This window comes from Cydia strobilella, chromosome 8, assembly GCF_947568885.1.
Source record: "Cydia strobilella chromosome 8, ilCydStro3.1, whole genome shotgun sequence".
Lineage (NCBI taxonomy): Eukaryota > Metazoa > Arthropoda > Insecta > Lepidoptera > Tortricidae > Cydia > Cydia strobilella.
Window position 1 is genome coordinate 2,859,291 of NC_086048.1, and position 21,887 is coordinate 2,881,177.

Consider the following 21,887-nt stretch of genomic DNA (forward strand, 5'->3'; position numbering starts at 1 on the left):
AAGTCGGAGTCCCTAAATTTAAAATCTGTTAAGGCTTTGATATTGATATGATACGATCGCTTGCGCTGATTGATGCGCGCGATGATATCAAGATTTAAGCCTAGTTTAATTTAGTGGTTAAGGTTTGACAAAGCCTCTTGCGGATTTTATCAATTTGTTAGTAGGTGAGGATGCTTGTAGCTAATTTGTACAGGCTGTCGAGCGGCTGACATCCGATTTCAGTTTCTAATAATTTATGGAATGCCTAATGCGGAAAAGGTTGGAGAAATGTGTACATAGCGAAGGTATTTATTTATTTGATATGATTAAGAAAATGTGATTCTCAAAAAAATTAATTCGCACTAATCTCATTTTCATAAAAGTAGTTTTTAGATTTTTCTTAGAGTACTTAATTGCTAACCGAAACTACGTTTTTGGTATAAAATAAACAGAAAACGAATACAATCGTAATATTTATTTCAAACACACACACATTTGACAGAGCAACAACAACAGTTTTGACAAAAATCCAAATAAACTATTTTAAATTGTTTAATCCTTATCGCTATACTTAGTAGCCGTAATCTCCACAGTGTTGTACACAAACACGAACCAGAACAAGCCAGAGACGATGTATAGAACCTGAACCAGCGGGTTGACGGTCAACCACCGCATGATGAGCACTGTGGTGACGCACCGTATTGTCTCGAGGAGTGGGGCGCGGGGCGAAGCGTCCAGAATCATGCCGAAGACGGTTAGAGAGCCGAGGATGTAAAGCGTTAAGATGGTCACTGTTGTTGATAGCATGGCCTGAAAAAGAAACAAGTATGCCATTTTGTTTTGTTGAATGTTATGGTATGTACCTGGTCTGCAATGTCATTCAAGCTGTAGATATCTAATCTTGATCTGTGATGTTAGTTGGAAATTACTCGCAGCATATCTAATACGCAAGGGAATTGTACTAAAAGTAATGTCAAATCAAGAATAGATTTTTAGTTGGAATGCTGCTTCTGATCAAGTTATCATTGCCATAGGTTGTGTGAGAATAACGAGGTCTAATAGGTTTCTACACCTTAATTTCTAAGTCTTCTATCAGAATTTAATTTGTCTTAACTCTGGGTGTTCGAAATGGACTACTCTTAAAACATTTATGTTTGTCCTTGTTGGATTAGCTGATTGTGCCAAACGTAAACGGTGTGCCGTCAAATAGATTAAGTTGGTGAAACCAAATTGGCAGTAAATAAGAACAAAAAAAAACTATACTCATCCTTTTCTTTTGGGTGCTAGTACTAGTGTAAGACAAAGATTATGATTATCTCTGTCTATGTTTGAAACTTTGACAAACTATATTTATAAAGCCGATAAATAAAGAAATTGACTTACCATATGCATCAAGAACAACTGGTAAAATCCATACACGATGAACGCGTAGTGCATCAGAAGATAAGCGGTGCACCATTTCGGCAGAATGACGTCATACTTCACGCGAGTATGCAGAGCTGGCTGAAAAGTTATAATTTAAAGTTTAGAAATTATGAGGTTAATTTTAACGATTCAAATAACAAAACTGGGTATAAGACTGTCTAGTTTTTTACTACTATAAAACGAAAAGTACTCAATGTGTTATTTAAAATGAACAAAAATATATATTTTTTATACTACGTCGGTGGCAAACAAGCATACGGCCCTCCTGATGTTAAGCAGTCTCCATAGCCTATGTACGCCTGCAACTCCAGAGGAGTTACATGCGCGTTGCCGACCCTAACACTCCTCTCCCTCGAGCTCTGGCAACCTTACTCACCGGCAGGAACACAACACTATTAGTAGGGTCTAGTGTTATTTGGCTGCGGTTTTCTGTAAGGTGGAGGTACCTCCCCAGTTGGGCTCTGCTCTAGATCTGGAATGACATCCGCTGTCCTGTGCCCTACCACACAAAGCGAGATGTCATTCACAGTGCCCATACCTCTCTTTTGGACGTAGTTTAAGGACATACCCGGGTCCAGCGATTTTATAGCAGCTCCGACATAATATTAAAAGACAAATGTCTTTTTAATATTATGTCTTCTATTAATCTTTGAGTGAATGATATTCCTCGCTTTTAAACAGCATTTAAAGGGCATAGCGTTAGTTGTTTGTAAGCTAATTAAGGAAAATTACTGCTAATTGTATACCTCATTAGCAGAATGACATTTAAATTAGGTCAGAGAATGACCTTTTGCGCTTAAAACACAACAATAGAAAAGAGCATAAAAAAGACGGTGAAATGTAAAGTAACTTTATAAACACTGATTTATTTTAAGGTCTTTTATAAGGCAAATATAACTTTATAAATTGTAAATTAAACAAGGCATTTTTATATGAAATCGTAAGTTACTAGAACTGCCTATGTAGTTAGTAAAATTAGTTACTGCTGCTGCTGCTGTTTCAATTTGCATTCAATTTTATATCTGCATAAAAATTATAGAAGATACAGGAAGCCAATTATAGGAACTCACAGGTAGTGATACTAGTGACCCAATAATAAAAATAAATAAATAAAATTCCAAAAAAATTTTGGAATATTTTTCTTATCATACGCCTTAAAAATTAAAACTACAATCATTTTACTAAAACATAACGTTATATCTTCCAAAATAATCTCTTTAGCTTTGATATAAAAACGCAGACGGTTGTTAAAATTATCAGTAATATGCCGTATTATCAAAAAAAATCTACGTGTTTTTGGGCTTGTATTTTGCATACTCTTTTTCGCCAATATAATAAGTAACTTGCTTACATCTTCTTCCATATCCTTGAAGCGGATGCTATGTCCCGGCTTCCAGCTGGGCCTGCTGAAGACAGCCCTGAACTTGTGGGTCCACTTCTCGTATTCCTGGAACCTCTGGATTACGTACTTCGTGTAGAATGTCTGGAAAATAAAAACGAAGAGAATGGATGTGAGAAGGGCAAAAATTATGAAAGATTTGTTGGTGCCGTAAACTTTCTTAACATTGTCTTTTGCCTCTCGTATCATGTAACATTGATCATGCGTATCAATCAAGACACAAATAACGAAAACAAAAATAGGAAACCGTTTGATGTTGGCATCACTATAATTATCGTCGCTTGTTGTGGAAATTATTTCTTAGAGAATGTTATTGTCCATCACTAACTTACGGGTGATATATCATATTATGATGATGTAACCGTAGGCTTATTAAAAACACAAGTGTGTACCTTTGATTAAAAATTTAGCTTTTTGTATTGATTTGTGTCATTTATTCTAGTGGAGAATTTAATTAGGTAACACGATACAACCAAATGAACAATGACAAAGCTAATTAAGATCAATTACATTTTAAAAATAAATGTGCTATTGTTACCTACTTCAATTAGTTCAAACCATGTTTCAAATTACAAGGCACTTAGAAAACTTGTTATTAATAGTAGATTGTTAACCAAGGGACGAAAGGCACTCATTTCTGCCGAGGTATTTTGGCGCTCGAATGCAGTGAGAGCGCCAATAGTCCGAGGCAGAAATGATGCCTTTCACCCGAGTTAAACACTCTACTTTTCATTTCGAATACGAGGAAAGTAAAATGCATGTATTTTTTTTAAAACATGACTAAGTATACATTTTTATAGTATTTCTTGAGGGTACTTTCAATAAACAATTCAGACAAAAGTATCGTTATTTATGGAATGGAGAGTCAAATATCAAAATGAAAAATTTATTACAAATCCATTTAAACTCAAATTTCAATTGCGTATCGTAAAAAAATTAAAAAAGTCGTACTTCGAACGTAAAATGCTCTAGTGCAGACACGTATCATTTTCTGCGCACCTTTTAGAACAACAATGACCCTCTTTCAGAGCATGAGAAATGAAAAAACTATTTAAAGCGATGTAGTATTAATGGCGTTATTCATAAACGGGTTACTGGCCTGAATTAACAATGAATCGTTTGTCTTTATCTGTCATTTTGACTTATGTATTTGTAAGAGAGGGATAATACATAATTTAACTAAATCAGGCTCGTTAAGTTTTACGAATAAGGGGGTTAGACTCTAACAAAACTCTTTGGAGATAAGATAATTTTGAATTAAAGTTATTTTACGGAGTTTCAAACTTAGTTCATTGCAAAGTTCACTGCCCAGAGCAGTTTAGCATTTCTAATGGGAAGACAATTTTAATCCCAGTTTATAAATAGAATAAGATTAATTTCAGATTATTAAATTATTATCAAACCTCTAACCAGATAGTTAAAACGGATAGCAAAGAAGATAAACCATGGAGGATAAGGAAGGATAAAGTTTTTAAGAAAATTAACAACTTTGTTAAATGAAATCTTTCATACTGGATCTATTGTCTTCCAACTCTCGTTTAAACACCTAATATCTTATATTACCTACCCACTCTACCTAGTAATGATTTTAATGTACCTAATTAGGAATGTATTTATGTCTAAAATCTAGTTGTGTAGATTACTTCTGTAAAAAATTACACGTTTTGGTTTTCACTTCAGCAGCTCAACAACGACAGACAATCTAGCAAAAGCTGCAGATGCTTGCTGCAATTAGCACGTTACGTGTACCACAAGAAACGAAATACTTTTGAGATCAATGAGTCCAAATTATTTACTGCATTCTTTTGAGAAGTGCATTATTGAGTCTAAATGGGTAAATGACCTTACCTGTAAATGCAGAGGGTTGAACGACGGCTGCTGATAGATCAGGCCGTAGACGATGCGGTCAGTCTCCTTCTCTGGCCTGAAGGTGCCGAACAGTTTGTCCCAGATGATGAGGACACCCCCATAGTTCACGTCGATGCAATACGGGTTGCTACCTAAAAGGATAATTGAGTAATTGAGTAAATGTATTGAGTAATTGAGTAACACAATGAGTAATTGAGTAAATGTATTGGATGATGATGACAATGATGGTGATGATAAGCATGACAGTTAAGGTAGATCAATAAGTGGCTGATGATTATTTTAGCCCAAATCGACAATATTTTTTGGGGAACCCTTTTGCATGGGGCACTAAGAATGTTATGTCCAGTTAGGTTATCTTTCCTGAAATATTGACAGATAGGATAAGATAAGAAATATTTATTAGCACAAAAAAAACATACTTTGTACACATATTGATATTTAAAGAAACAGAGAATTGTGCTACACTTCATCATCCAGAAACAAACCAGTCCGAAAATTTTATCAATTGATTGTAAGTGGTGCAACTGAGTAGTCCAACTAGATTAATTATCTACTATATATGAATAAATGGATCATAGAAAATGTACGCGCGGATTTTAATCCAAATTTTAGACTCGATATCTCATAACTATTAACCAGTGAATTATTTTTACTGTAATAATCTCAATAAATTAGCCATGATGAATCCTGTGGTGGCTAGGCGTATTAAGGAAGTATTCCAGAGGCCCGATGGTCTTGATGGTCTCGGTGTGGATCCTGAACATATACAGGTAGTTGAACTGCTGGTGCATCATGAACTGGCCGCCTAAGTAAACTCACGAATTAATAAACTAGTGGATGTGAAATGACTCCTATTTAGTATGAAAACCAGTGTCGCTAAACTCACACATTCATAGCCACGTTAAAATACGTCACACACTTACAAAATTGCTCTGATTCGTAGCAACTTTCCATACCAAAAAGTTATTACCGGTGGACATTTCTCGAACGAATATCAACTGTAGGCTACATGAGTGACGGTTTAAATTATAATGTCAAAGCTATATGACATACGACTCTTTCATTATCTCATTCATCTCACAAAAGCTCGCTCAACGTTCACCTAATACAACTACTCAACACCAGATGGCGTTATTTTATATAATTTTAAAATCACTTACTTAACAGGCGAGAAAAGGGCTAAAAAACCAGTATAAGTAAGGTCTAATTACGCATGGTTTGTTACGGATCTCACGGTCACGTTACACTGGTGTTTTCGAGACCTCTACACGCCTGCGAGTAGCTAACCGTTGGAACTTCTTTCCATTCGACGATATAGGGAGGGGACAGTGTAATCGGAGTGTTTTATCGATATTTGTGTGTTCAGTTAGGTATTGATATTTCATTACCGTATGTTTTAACACATTTAGATGATACTTTATTTATGATTATAATATAGGTAGTGATAATCGTGATTGTATGAAAAATAATATGTAGTACAGTACAACAAATATCTAACTAGAAATTTGTTTCTTATTAATTGACCAACTAGGTTGTTAATGTGAACATTAAATATATCTTAAAGTCAAACAGATAAAATCATAGTTCTTTAAAGGTTTATTAACTCGGTATTGCTGTTATTTTGTGATCACAAATCTGCAATTACTTACATACAGGGACCGGCCCGCTATCCCTTATCGGGGTTTTATAAGGGTATTGCATAAGGCTTAACTCACCATACCCTTTGCCAGACGAAACCCTTTGTTTTGCTTTTAAAAACCCTTATATAAAACTACCACATTTGAGTAATCGGTAGCCCAATACCCTTACAAAACCCTTATCATCCGCTCACCAACACCTTGCATATTGCTTATAAGGGTTAGCCTTATAAAGGGCTTCCATTTTAGTAAATAAGCGTGCTAATTTAAGTCGTCTACCTTGTTCATAAAGCACACATTACTTCGAATCCGAGCGATCGTCGGCGGCGACGGCGGCGTTCTTTGACTAGGCACGTATTTTCTTTCCTTTTCATACACTACCGTAGATATATACTAATCCTGTCTCTTTCACGCAAAGGGAAACCTTTATAAAAAGCGCTTAAAGATAAGGGTAACCCTTATTAAGGGCTAGCCTTATTTTTGGTTAGCTTTTCGGTAAGGGTTAGTCAAAGGTAAGGGTATGAATGGGCTTGCAGTTCAAAAGGGACAGTCTTTCAATGTGTTAGCCGTGTTTAAGTGTCGCCCATTGAAAGGGTTTTATCGCGGAAAGGGTTGTCCGGTCCCTGCTTACATAGGTAAGTATTCGTCTTTAACAATATATTTACTTGTCGTCTAGACGGGACAACCTGATTAAATTGTCAAATTAATTGTATGGTGTGAAAGCATACATGAAACTGGCTCATCGATCCCACTTGATTTGATTGTAAGATTGTGACCTATCAAATCAGGAAGGGGGGCGGCAAAATTCCAATATTTCACGCTAGTTTGCGTGGTACGGAACACTTTTTATTAATTAAGTGAGCCCGAATGTCACTAATAATTACTAAATTAGTAACTAAGTTTTAGGCGTGTGGACGCTAGTGAGATGTATGGCAATTTTATCCCCAGAAATCTTTCTCTAAGAAATGCTCCTAGCAAATGGTGCTATATTTTTGCGGAAACTAATTTTCTTGCCCAGTAGCATTGACCCATTTATTTTTAATATCGGCATCTTGTGGTAACCTACAATAATTAATAATAAAGAAATAGAAAATATAAAACGTTTATTCATGGCACATTGCATGCATTGTACGCATAAGTGCATTAAGTACCTAGTCTAATTATATTAACGATGAAAATATGATGGGTGTAAAAAACAAAAACGTATGTAAAGGAATACGAAGGTTTGAAAGGTTGCCATGAAATGACCCCGACTTAACTTAGTGCTTGATGACCAGAGCTGCCATATTTACTAAGACATTGATTATCCCAAATAATAATTAGAAACGTGTCTAAAATAATAATTTATTACCGAACTACCAAACATCAAACTTGAAATATCGTAACTTTAACTTTATCGATATAAATATCGACATTGCGCAGCATCTGAGTAGCGAAGTTATTTGACATTTAGGATAGCGAATATTCCAGATAAACGTAAAGAATAGTGACAAAGGATTGTGAACTCTAAGTTCTCACTGATAAAATATAGATTTACTTAACGAACATTCGTAAATAATGCAATAGAAACAGATTTTTCGTATTTATCGGATTATATTTAAATAAATAACCACCGGTGATAGGAAATACCAATACGTGAAAGATTTTTTAAACCGCTGTGATTTCTGCAGCTTAATACTGCACAATACGGCATTTTAAATTTAATTATCAATTTTTGTTAGACGAGCGTACGTACGACGTGAATGTCATTCGAGCATGAAGTTTACACAACAACTGAGCATAGTCTGTGCATAAAGTGAGTCGGTCGCTACTAACTGTCGGATAGACGGGAACGCCCACTTGCCATCTCCATCCTACTCCGTGAGTAAACTAGTTCTAACCGTGATGGATCCTGTGGTGGCTAGGCGTGTTGAGGAAGTACTTCAGAGATACAAGGGTCTTGACGGTCTCGGTGTGGATCCAGAACATGTACAGGTAACTGAACTGCTAAGTAAACTAGTTGATACCATGATGAATCCTGTGGTGGCTCGGCGTGTTGAGGAAGTACTCCAGAGGCCCGAGGGTCTTGACGGTCTCGGTGTGGATCCAGAACATGTATAGGTAGCTGAACTGGTGGTGCATCACGAACTGGGCTGGGGGGATGAGCAGCGCCAGAGGCAGGTAGAATATCTGGTGGAAATGCAAGATTTATCATTCATTCATTATTCATTATACTAGATAATTGTTTTGTACAGTACGGATGTCTACCGTCTCCAATTCCTCATTGCTCAAAGGTTAACTGGAAAATACCTCTTATAGCGAAAATAAATATTGTATAATTTTCAGAGTAGTTGCTGATGAATTAAGTACGTTTAAAGCTCAAAGATCTCACACAAATCTCTGTTTTGACATTTTGCTGGGACGTCAGTTAGCCGCGACCACGACCAGTGAAACCTGTGTCGAAGCGTCGGTAAATAAAGGAAACAAAATAAATTCGGGATAGAACCGATTGTAAATGTGATTTAATAGTGTCTACCGAACATTGCTTTATATTAATTTCAATAATACTTAGTTACTGCTATCAAAAGACACCCTAAAGAGGAACACAGGTATATGGACTTCATATCCTGCATATTTCCTAGTCCCAAAAGGTACTTTTATTTGTGTAGACGTTATGTAAGTAACTCCCTGTGCAAATTTCAACGATCTTGTTTGTAGCACCATAAATACTATCATAAAGGAAGAAAAAGGATGTTTACTCTTCCTTTACAGTACTTTGATATATTATTTGTTGATTTAAGCATATTTTTTTGGAAAAATATGATAATGAAGATCTTATTAGAGGACCAAGGTAACTCTGCATGGCATTTGTAATAAAAATGTGTGGTAATGCCATCACATATGTCAAATTTCTATGAAAATATAATGTCCATAAGAGCACTCCCTCACTTTGTTTTGTTCATGTTGGTGCATATTTAGCTTAGACAAACTCTAAGTTATAACATTTATAGAATAACGCGACAATGGTAAAAAAACCACCAACTATCACTTTACTCTTTCTACTTATTTCTGGATACGAGTGCAAATAAATGGTGTTTAGTACTATTTACTCTTTTCTCGTCTTAAAACGAGGGCAATATTTTTTAATATCCGCCATGAACCCGCTATACAAACTTAATGACCTTAGGATCCGACATTTTACGTTCCAGAATTTAATAAACATAAATCAGCTGTTTTTTTAACGCCACAACGGTTATATTCTTCATTGAGCAATTATATATAGTCGGGTGAATTGGAGTTCAATTGAAGGAAAACAAGTGCGAGATGGACTCGCCCACCGAGGGTTCCGTATACATTTATTGTCCTTGTACCGTTCGATGAGAGATGTGGGAGAATTAAAAATGCAGCGTTCATGCAGATAGGTAGTGCAAGACTCTTTATTGAAGTAAACAACTATAATTGATGATTTTTAGGACCCGTAACGCCATCTGTTCGCGGTAATGAGTATTAGCACATAAGATTGATAGGTTTACATGCAAAATTAGGACTTTTAAATTATTGTACATACATAGTAGATGGCGTAAACATCAAATAGTATTAATTACTTGAACATACTCCCCCGGAAAGGACGGAGTCCTTTACACAAGGCAAAACACATAATTTAGTTATAGATCTTTGTATAACACCAGACACTGTTCGTATTTCATAAGTCCGAGTTAAGCCATCAGGGCCAGGATGTTTTCCTATAATACGACCCATCGGCCAGCTTCCAGGCGGGAATCGTTGGTCTTTGACCAGTACCAAATCGCCTATGTCCAGATCTTTGGTTACGCGGTTCCACTTAGGACGTTGCTGAAGACGGGTTAAAAATTCCTTCTGCCACTGTCTCCAGAAATTTTGCAACATCTTTTGAGTTAACTGCCATCTAGATAGCTGATGAATCTTAGAGTCAGTATAGTCGTCATCAGGGATACTCACAATCTGTTCAGTGGTCAAAAAATGACCTGGGGTTAACGGCTGTAAGGAGTCAGGATCATCATTGAGAGGGTACAAGGGCCGAGAATTCAGACAACCTTCAATCTGGGCGAGTAGAGTAGATAATTCCTCAAATGTGAGGGTTGAGTTTCCTATGACCCTTTTCATATGGTATTTGATAGATTTTACGCCGGCCTCCCATATACCACCAAAGTTTGGAGCTGCAGGAGGAATATACTTCCATTTTATTCTCATGTTGTCCAACTGGGCTGCAAACTCATCTGGGATTTTGGCTTGACCTTGGCGCCACATGGCTATCAAGTCTTTCTTGGCTCCTATAAAATTTGTGCCATGGTCGCTCCACATCTCTGCGCATCGTCCTCGTCTAGCTACGAAACGTCTTAGAGCTGCTAGAAATGCCTCTGTGCTTAAACTACTCACGAGTTCGATGTGAAAAGCTCTGGTCACCATGCAGACAAAGAGAGATATGTACGCCTTATTGGACTTTGCCCCACGGCCTTTGCTCATACGCACGTTTATAGGTCCAGCAAAATCTACTCCACTGATCAAAAAAGGCTTTGCGGGCTTTACTCTTATGGCAGGTAGATCTCCCATGAGCTGACTGCCAGTTTCTCCTCTCTGCCGGATACAAACGATGCAATTGCGTACATATTTCTTTATTTTATTAGTCATGTTGATTAGCCAGTATTTGGATCGAAGATACATCACCATCAACTGCGGACCGCCATGAAGAGTACTGCTGTGTGCTTCTGCTAGAAGAAGAGGTAACAGAGCATTGTCCTTCGTGATCATAATGGGGTGCTTCTGTTGAGCTTCTAAATCTGCATGGCGTAGTCGGCCGCCTACTCTCAACACACCCTTTGGATCTAAAAAGGGGGCGAGTGACAACAATCGACTTTTTCTTTTCAGCTGTCTCTTACTCTTTAAATCTTCAATTTCTTCTTGAAATTCGATTTCCTGGGATCGTCTTAAGCAAATGGTAAGTGCTTCATCTCTCTCTTCAGTCGTCAGGTAAGTTGGTAAGTGATCTTTATTTTCTCTCTTTCTTTTCAGGTGCAGCATCCATCTACGACAGTATGCGACTATTCTCACCAGTTTTCCGAGCGACGAGTATTTAGCCATCAAGGTAAGTATTCAATCCTCTTCATTTTCTTTAGTTGCAGTAACTAATGTTTTAATAACCTTTCTACGTTCCAAGTCTGTTTCAGGTACTTCGGTTCCCGGCAGTTCTATGGCTGGCTCTTTGAGAAAAGCCGGTCCATCCCACCAGAGTGTATTTGTCAAGAGCTTTTTCGGCGAAACTCCTCGTGAGGCTGGGTCTGCGGGATTGTGTTTAGTATTGACATAATACCATCCATTTATCTCATTCATTTTCTTAATTTCAGTGACTCGATTTTTTACAAAAGGAGTCCATCGACCTGGATCGCCTTTTATCCATGACAATACAACTTGTGAATCTGACCAGGCAAAAACTTGATGTTTTTGAACCTTTAATATGCTGACTACATGTTTCAGGAGTCTACACAGCAGAACAGCAGCGCACATCTCCAATCTTGGCATGGATATTTGCTTCAAAGGCGCTGTTTTCGTCTTAGCCGTAAGTAGAGATACTTGTACTTGCCCGTCTGTGTCGATGGCTCGGACGTATACTACTGCTGCGTAAGCACTCATCGAGGCGTCAGCGAATCCATGAACCTCAATCGAGCTTTTGTCTGCATTGGTATGTATCCAGCGATTTATCTTTACTTCTGTCAATGCAGGAATCTCGTTTCTAAACTTTAGCCACTCTTCCTTCGCGTCATCTGCGAGTTCTTCGTCCCAACCAACCCCTAATTGCCATAATTTCTGCATGAATGTTTTAGCGATGACTACGGCGGGCGCCAGCCAACCCATCGGATCAAATAGTGAAGCTATATCAGCTAAAACATTCCTCTTCGTGATTGGTTGTTTAGGTAAGTCTTTCAAATTATTCGTTATTTGTAATTTGTCTTCTTTAGTGTTCCAAATTATACCCAAAGTCTTAATACTGTCTCTACCATCTACTTCTCTTTGGGCCTTTGGTGATCGTTTGACAGGTTCAATCTCTTGCATGAATGTTTCACTATTTGAACTCCACTTTTGAAGTTCAAACCCACCCTTTTTGAGAATTTCTGTGATTTCCTTTTGATTTCTTTTAGCTTGATCTTCTGTTTCATGCCCCGACAGGACGTCGTCCATGTAGAAATCCTCTAGTATTATACGCTGTGCTTCAGGATACTCTTGACCATCATCTATCGCAACTTGACGTAAGGTTTTGATGGCCAAGTAGGGAGCGCAAGAGGTCCCGAAGGTAACGGTAAGTAGTTTGTAATCTTCTATCGGTTTGTTAACATCGGTTCTCCAAACAATTCTTTGATAATTTGTATCTGCTTCATTAACTTCAATCTGTCGATACATTTTAATGATGTCTGCGACATATGCGATCTTGTGGGTTCTCCATCTCAGCAGTATATCGCGTAAATCTTCTTGCAGAGTAGGGCCTACAAGTAACGCATCGTTTAAGGTAACCCCATTAGTTCCAGCGCATGAAGCATGAAAAACAACTCTAACTCGTGTAGTTTGTTTGTCGTCTCGTATAACAGCATGATGTGGTAGGTACACGCAATTCTCGGTTAGTTCTTTATCATCTACTTTCTTCATGTGTTGCAGATCTAGGTACTCTTGTAAGACGTCGTTGTAATCTTGTTTCAAGCTTGGATTCTTATCTAATCTTCTTTCTTGCGACATCCATCTCTTCACGGCTATCTCTCGTGAGTCACGTGGTAGCACAGGTGGTATTTCTCTAAATGGCAACCTGACCACGTAACGACCATCTTCTTTTCTTTGGTGTGTCTTCTCATAAATGTCTTCTGCCGTCTTTTCGTCTGAGGTTAGTGTATTGTTTTCTTCTTCTATGGTTTCTAACTCCCAGAACTTCTTCAGCATGTTGTTAAGATCAACATTTAGATGCATGCTGACGATGTTTTTTGTGGCAGTGTGCTCTGTCCTCACATTTCCGCAAATGATCCACCCCAGGTGAGTGTCTTGTGCTATAGGTGTTCCTGAGGGGCCATTGATCACTCCAGGTTTAATAACTTCGCTCCAAACTTCGACTCCTAAAAGCAAGTCGATGTGACCTGGAGTGTGACATGTTGGATCTGCAAGGCACAACTTCTCGACATGTTTCCAGTTTTCCATCTTCACTTCATTCTCCGGCATAATGTCGGTGATGTGACGTACAACGTACGTAGTTGCTTTCATCTTCATCTTAAGCTCGATTCTTGATGAGAACTCTATTTCTGTTACATACTTGAGGGTAGTCTTCATTTTCTCAACTCCCGTGACATGCCCACTTACTGAGGTACGTCGTAAACGAAGCCTTTGTGCTGCGGCCTCAGTTACAAAAGATTCTTGTGAGCATGGGTCCAACAGCGCTCTCATCAAGTGTTTTTCTCCGTTCTCAGCGTATACTTGCACTAATGCAGTTGGCATCAGCCGCGCGTGACTCCCCGTAGTGAGGTGAGATATAATATTCTTTTTATTTTTATCTTCTTTTTCTTCCTTGATATCTTCTTTATCCTCTAAAGGCGGCGCTGATGTCTCCGGAGCCGGCGCAGGCGTCTGAGACTGCGGGCTCCACGTGCTGTGTAACAGAGAGTGGTGTTTTCTCCCACATCGGCGGCAAGAAGATCGATGTTTGCAGAACTTGACTGAATGCCCCGGTACCAGGCAATTAAAACAAAGCCGCCAGCCTTGCACATATTCCACTCTCTTATCTACTTCCAGTTTCGTAAACTCCTTACAAGTGTATAATAGGTGGTCTTGGTTACAAAAAATGCATTTCTGTTCGCTTTTATTTACATGAAAACTTCTTTTATTTACAGGTGCACTCGACGATGGAGCTTGTATCATTTCCAAAACACGAAATCTTTTTTCCAGGAACTTGTTCAACATGTTTAGTGTTGGCAATTCACTAATCTCTAGGGACCCGAGCTCGAGTTCCCATTCTTTGTGTGACTCGGCGTCTAATTTATTTACAATTAAATGAATTACCGGTGTATCCCATCTATCAACTTGTATATCTTGATTTTTCAATTTATTCATACATTCACTTGTGGTGTCTAACAAATCTCGTAACCCTTTCGATGTTCCCGTCGCTAATTTTCGTTGATTTACTAATCGTGCCAAAATGGTGTTTACAATAATTCGTTTGTTGTTGAATCTTTTTAATAAAATATTCCAAGCCATGTCGTAATTACTCTCGCTTATAGGTATATGCTTAAGTAATTGTTCCGCCTCACCTGATAAACAACTTTTTAAATAATGCATTTTTTGCACTTTGTTGAGTGTGGTTTTATTATGTATTAACGATGTGTACATATCGTGAAATGAAGTCCATTCGTGATAACTGCCTGAGTACTGTGGAATATTAATTTTAGGCAGACGGACTTCATCACTAACACTAGTGGCAGTTGGAGGGTTATGTGAACTCGGTGCACTTTCTCCGATACGTGAATTTAACTTCAACAACAAGTCCATCATATCTGACCGTAGCTCGATGTATTGTTCTTCGACTTCCATAAAATAATCTTTTGTGAAATATTCATACTTTCCGCGATCTTGTTTAGGTACCAATTTCAACATTTCCATATGATTGCTGTGAAACTGAGTCCAATATTCGGTCAATATTTCCATCCGTAACTGTACATAACCACTAGTTAATCTTTGTTTCGGTGATTTCTTGTAATTTGCAATCGTTTTCGACAACAACGCGTACACGTTTTCTTGTTCCGTTATATAGTTCTCCATAATGAAGATATACACACACCAACGTTTGTATACACTTATCAAGTCTATTTATCACTTATTATACAGTTTTTTCACTTAAATTTCTTCTTAAATCCATTTAAATTCGTAAAAACGTAAACAGCAATTGAGGTTAGTTTCGATGTCACTCTAATATAGTTCTTATATCCGTTCGGTAAGGACCACTTTTTGTACCGTTCGATGAGAGATGTGGGAGAATTAAAAATGCAGCGTTCATGCAGATAGGTAGTGCAAGACTCTTTATTGAAGTAAACAACTATAATTGATGATTTTTAGGACCCGTAACGCCATCTGTTCGCGGTAATGAGTATTAGCACATAAGATTGATAGGTTTACATGCAAAATTAGGACTTTTAAATTATTGTACATACATAGTAGATGGCGTAAACATCAAATAGTATTAATTACTTGAACAGTCCTTATTTACACATTTATGGTTTTGAGATTTTTCACTGTACTCATAGTATAACTAAGACTATATTACTTGTTTGTTTTAACTATGTACAAATTTCATAGTTCTAGGTCAACGGGAAGTACCCTATAAATTTTGGTTCCCTTGAGTGCCGAAATATACGTTTTTTGCGGCATTAACGGCCGTATCTTTTTTTTTTATTATAACTTAGAAGTGATTTTTTTCACAGCTTCAAGGCGCTGTAGACTTGAGTATGGTTTCAATTTCCACACGTCCCCGAGATAAAGGTTTTTGACAGACAGACGGACAGATAGACGGACGGACTGATGGACAACAAAGTGATCCTATAAGGGTTCCGTTTTTCCTTTTGAGGTACGAAACCCTAAAAATATACACAAAAACAACACTCAAACTCTTGTAAAGAAAATACGACAAAGAAAAATCACTAGGTCATATGACCAAATTATTCTGTAACAAATCGAACCTTAGCTTGTAAAATTTAAGTGTCAATTTCGAGTGGATATGATATGCAAAACTTGCGGTCGTTATAATAGGAAGCTGCCTCGTTGAAATACTTTCTTGTTTCCGTTTCATTTAGTTGGAAATTGAAGGTTGTTTTTGCTTCGAATATAAAAGCACTCGGTACTACTATAACCTACATTAACACACAAATGCGAAGTAATTACCTGTAATTACATCGTCTGTGAAAATTTCAACTGTCTAGCTATCACGGTTCATGAGATACAGCCTGATGACAGACGGACGGACAGACAGACAGACAGACGGACGGACAGCGGAGTCCTAGTAATAGGGTCCCGTTTTTACCCTTTGGGTACGGAAGGAAATGTCGATTTCCTGTATAAGTGTTATTTATTTTATTGCAGCAAAGCTGAGCAGTTTGCAGCTACTCTCTGCTTTAATCCTGTTGCAATCGGATTGCTACCTTCACGATAAATAGGGAGTAATTAGCAAGGTCATAAATTACACATTATTACCGGCATGATATTAATTTGTTTTGCTGGAAGCGAGACAGAAAAAAGGCTTGTTCAGAAAAGCAAGATAATGCTAAATTGTTTTAATAATGTTAAATTGCCCGTTCAATGAAAGTTACTTTTGAAATTGCTGAATTAAGAATTCGCACTTAAACTATCGTGAGACATATTTCAAAATATTTATCAGTATGGTTTTTACTCACTATTATATTTAGTGCACGACGTACAACCGCCGCGGACACTCGTGCCTGAGGATGGATTCCCAAAGAATCCGAAACATGTCGCCAAAAGCGACTAAAATTAATAGTGAGTAAAAACCGTACTGATAAATATTTTGAATTAAGAATTATTACAAGCTCTGTACCTAAACCTTAACAATGTTCTTTGACGGGCAAATTTTCCCTGTAAACGTAATTTTATTTGCTATATTCCAAAATCAACTGCGGATCTAAATTTACATCTGAAAATGTAATATCCTGAATTTCTGTTTTAGACATGACTCGCGATAATACTTATTAAGCGTCGAAAGGGCTTGTATGTCGTAAAGTTTTATCAAAAATCCACCTTAACTTCTGCTTAACAAAGCTTATATTCAAATAAAATGTGGTCGATTTTTAACAGACAATTTCACCAATTTTAGGATTTTTTAAATAAAAATTCCAGATTTCTTGATACAGCAGTTACTCGATTTCTAAAACAATTTTTCGCAACAAATGTTTCACATCATTTTTGAAAATGGAGTTGAGAAAAGAGTATGAATTTTTTAAGAATATTTTTTCTTTAGCTAAGTGTCTTGAGGAGGTGTTTACTTTAGTGAACTTAGCAATTACGAGTTTAATTTAATATAGTGTAGAAGCGCGAGGGTGTTCCGGTATGCCAACCGATTTGGAGCTCACGTGTCGCCTGGTTACTGATTCGTTGCAGGATGAGAACTGCCCTCCGCCAGTCGAGATTGCTGCTTATATTCATCCGAAAGCATGGGAATGATTAGGTAGGGCTTGCAATTCGGATCCGAAATGTATGAAATTATCTGGATGTGGATCAGGATACGCGGATCTTCCCATACATTTCAGATCCGTCGTGCTAGCACTAGATATGGGGATGCGTGGTCTGGAGTCACGTAGGCCACAAGAAGTTTCTGAGGTGTCTGTGGTGTCGCTGCCATTAATATAACGGGTTCGTGGGAACGGCATTACCAACCGCCATAAAATTGGTGATGCATTACGAGTACATGCGCCTGTACTTGTATTATATTAGGTTAAGAGCGCATCTGCGTTGTTTATCCCATTAAGTGTCCGTTTGCATTCCTTCTATCGGCGCTGTAGATAATCCTTAATTGGTTGCCATCGGTGCGTTGCTGGAGGTCGGGGGTAGATGCGTAGTGTTGCTTAACTATTTCTAAGTTTTAAAACACGTTTTGACACCCTTGGAGTTGTACGCGCCGAAAGACTGCAGCAACCGCTTATCATAAGACTGGTTTATATGATTGTTTGACACTGTTTTAAAAAAAATATACATAATAAAAATTTATTAAATTGCAATATCAAGGATTACTTACAAATCCGCACCATCCCTGCAGTATGGACTGTCTGATGCCGACACCCATGTTGAAATCTTCAGATGTGTGATGCACTTGATGCTGTGCCCATAACACGTGCATTTCTGAGGACCATACTTTAATAATTAAGGATACAATAACAATAAACGATACTTTGATTGAAAACAAAATAACAATGGAGAAAAAGGCTAGTGATGCATCTTAGGTATGAAATGATTGCTGCTACTTAACGTCGCACAAAAATTAAAAATACAAACTTATCATAAAAATAACTATGTAAGTAATCAAGACAAAAAAAGTTGATGAAGCTTTTTACATTAAGTACCAATATTTTTTTTAAATTTATGTGCAAAAAAAGGTCTACCCATTACAAGTTAATTAAATACCTTAATTGCCTTAAATTCTGATCTGAATAAATTATTAGGGATAATATTGAGTTACATTAAAGTTTCAAAGGTCACAAGGTCTATAGATAATTAGAGCAAGGGAGGCCAATTCTGTTTTAACAATTTGATCTGGTTTTCATTTTATTTTGATATAACATTTTGATATATTTTGATTTTATTTTGACATATAACTTTTTCTAGCAGAAACGTGTTGTCGATAAGCAAAGCAAAACAAAGATAAATTATATAAAAGTAAATTATAATCAGTTACAACTCATCGAAAACGTCACTTTTGACACTGACAGATCAGTATCATATCGGAAATAGATTTGAATACGCCTGTCAAGGTCGTATCTAAATTACGTGAAAACCATATCAGCTTGTTAGATACAGAATCAGCCTCAAGCTGTCTGAAAAGTTTATCACACTTCAACTCGTTATTAATTTTAAAGGGAAACTTTCAACTCTTAACTTGGATAGTCTTAAAAATGTAATATTATTAACTGGTCTCTTGAGTTCAGTAATACTTGAATGGAGTAAGTAAAAAAACTTACTTATAAAGCAAACTTTAACTCCAAACAAAATTATATGAAAGTCATTCCTACTTATAATACCTTAAAAAAGTATGCCCTTACTTTGTTTCATTAAACATTTCTTGAAAAGTATAAATTGGGTGTATTGCATTCGCGAGCAAACTGTTTCGCAGTTTGGAAAAGTTTGGTAATACTAATAAGTTTTTTTGTTCATAAGCAATAAATTAAATATATTAATAACGGGTCACTCACGTATTTTAAGTCGAAAAACGCTCGACATGTTTCACTTCGTACCGAGGAGTATCATCAGGAGCTTGCGTTGACGGTGACGGACCGGCGCAGACTGCGGGCCGCAGCCCTCCGCGCCCGACGACTCGGCGCGGCCGTCACCGTCAACGCAAGCTCCTGATGACACTTCTCGGTACGGAGTGAGACATGTCGAGCGTTTATCGACTTATAGGTGCATTCAATTCTCAGTTCGGGGCGAACTACTAGTTATTTAAAATTTCAATACTTAGTTTCCTTTATTGTTTTATTGATTTCTCACCATGGCAAGCTCTATGCATCCAATAGTAGCCGAAATCTACGCCTAGCGCTGCCAGTAGCCACGTCGACACGTTGTCCCATGGCAACTCCACTAGCCTGTAGTTCGCGTATATCCATGTGTATAGGTATGCTTCGGCGCCGCGCCATATGAACCTGGGAAATAGGAGTTATGGCAAAAAACAAATAACAAAAAAAAACAAGAAAAAAGGGGACGGCCGCTTCTCCATATAAACGAAGTCCCCATTTTCCTCTGCCTAGAGAAGATTTAATTCCGGTTAGGTACACCACGCCCAAATGTCGCCTTGAAAAGTCGAAAAAACCGCAGTTTTATTTTGTCAAATGTATTTGTAGAAACATATTTACCAAATTTACTACTAAATCTCTTATTTTCTTTAATTATTTATCCAAAAACTGCGTGGAAATACGACCTAAAAACCAATATCAATCTAGAAGTTCAATGAACGGCGCTCACGGCGAGGCACGTGATATGCGGCTCAAGCATAATTGACAGACGAAGAGATGTAATATTGTATGAATATCCATTACCTACTGGCGCCTCGACTGGTTATACCCCTAATACTTCGATGTATATTATCACATTACATATCGTAGATAATTACGTGTAGTATGTTGAATAATAGACGTAGCTCGGAAAGCGGCTAAGTTGAAATGGGACTGTGCTGGTCATGTCTGCCGGATGACTTTTGGGCTAAGATAACCACGGAGTGGGAGCCCCACTTGTCAAATGGACCCGGCAGACCTCGTCGGCGATGGCGGGATAACTTGGACTTCTTTTTGAGAGACTGGCCAGACGTAGCTAAGACCGGGACGAATGGAGAATCCTTTTTGTCCATTCGTCCCGCCTATTGTGTCATTTGTGTCCCACTGCTGGACAGAGGCCTACAAAAAAAAGTATGTTGAAGAAAAATACGTACCTGCCGCCTTCAAGAAACATTCCATTGGAGAGACTCGTTATTCCGTCATTAAGACGAATACCTTTCTTTCCTTCTAGCTTTAAAATTATGTGTTCTAATATCATGAACATAAAGAAATATGGCCATGCCTGAAATTAAAAGAAGAATAATGTGTATTGGAAATTTGTCATAAATCAGGGTGACATTATTAATTTAACTAGAGCAGCTGAGCAGTGTTACGTTTATTTCACGATTAGCTCATGCATTCAATATAATATTAGTAGAATAAAATAAACCTGGCCACAGAAATGAGATTGAAATATAATTTTTTTTTGTCTACCTGAATAATAATTATCACTGCGCTTAAAACGTGTATTCTGATTTGATCTCGATATGATTGTTTTGTAGTTTTAAAGAAACAATAAGCATTAATATAATTACATGTTCTAAAACCTAACTTCTAAAATATTGACTAAGCCTTCCAAGCCTACTAAGCCTTCTTGAGCTTACTGTGGGACTTAGTCAATCTGTGTAAGAATGTCCTATAATATTTATTTATTTATTTATTAACTTATGTTTTCAAATAACACAATCATTTCCGACAAAAAAACTAATGAGCAATTATTTGTAGATTGAAAATATATCCTGTTCTAGCATAAAAATTGTATAACTGGCAAAACTGAAATATATTATTCACTTTCATAGAAAAAACTAGATATTTACCTACTTTGTTTGATGCGTAATATTGTTAACGGGTCACATTCTAATTAAATTTCCATATTGTCATCACATATTATTTTTCACATACGCTTACCTGGACATAAAAATTAGGGACATCTTCCAGCTTTTCAAACGCTGTCTCTTTCGGGTTTATTAAATAGAACATGCGTCCCAATCCTTTTGCAAACACCTTTGGTCCATAATCATTCACTGTCGAGTTATCGTAGTACACTTCGTCCATATTTAAATTTAAATATGAAACTATAAAGTCAATATTTTTAGATCACTCAGTAATATTTATTAGAAATTTCACTTAAAAACGGTGACTACTCGCTCAGCGCCAGAGCAAGTAATTTGTTAAGAAAATTCGATCAATTTATATGAAATCAGATTTAAGAACCTTAATGGATGCGACAATTAACATTTATATTGTACATTCATAAAGTAATATTACTTTTCGTTATGCAATGCAAGTACGTAAAGTTTAAATATTTGTATTCAAAAATTCATAAAATAGTCTAGGTCTAGTTTCTTAGAAATCACTTACAATGTGTTTATAATATCATTTGCATACGGTGCAAAAATGACACATGACGCTTGTACTTAATGAAAAATTAGGCCTAAAATATAGCCATGTTTCATAATAAATAGTAACATAGCAATATTTTACATCTTTATTATTTGTACTTTATAATAT

The 21,887-nt window shown here is 37.1% G+C and overlaps 1 protein-coding gene across 1 annotated transcript; it reads right to left on the reverse strand.

Annotated features, from left to right (window-relative positions):
* Positions 1 to 439: 439 nt before the first annotated feature.
* On the reverse strand, positions 440 to 21,655 carry LOC134743465 (alkylglycerol monooxygenase-like). Its single transcript, XM_063676904.1, has 9 exons — positions 21,285 to 21,655; positions 20,492 to 20,619; positions 19,558 to 19,709; positions 18,092 to 18,195; positions 8,316 to 8,478; positions 4,652 to 4,803; positions 2,756 to 2,887; positions 1,363 to 1,482; positions 440 to 789 (listed from the first exon to the last, which is right to left on the reverse strand). The coding sequence occupies exons 1-9, from the start codon at positions 21,429 to 21,431 to the stop codon at positions 532 to 534; spliced, it is 1,356 nt and encodes a 451-aa protein (XP_063532974.1). The 5' UTR covers positions 21,432 to 21,655; the 3' UTR covers positions 440 to 531.
* Between the last annotated feature and the right edge of the window lie 232 nt (positions 21,656 to 21,887).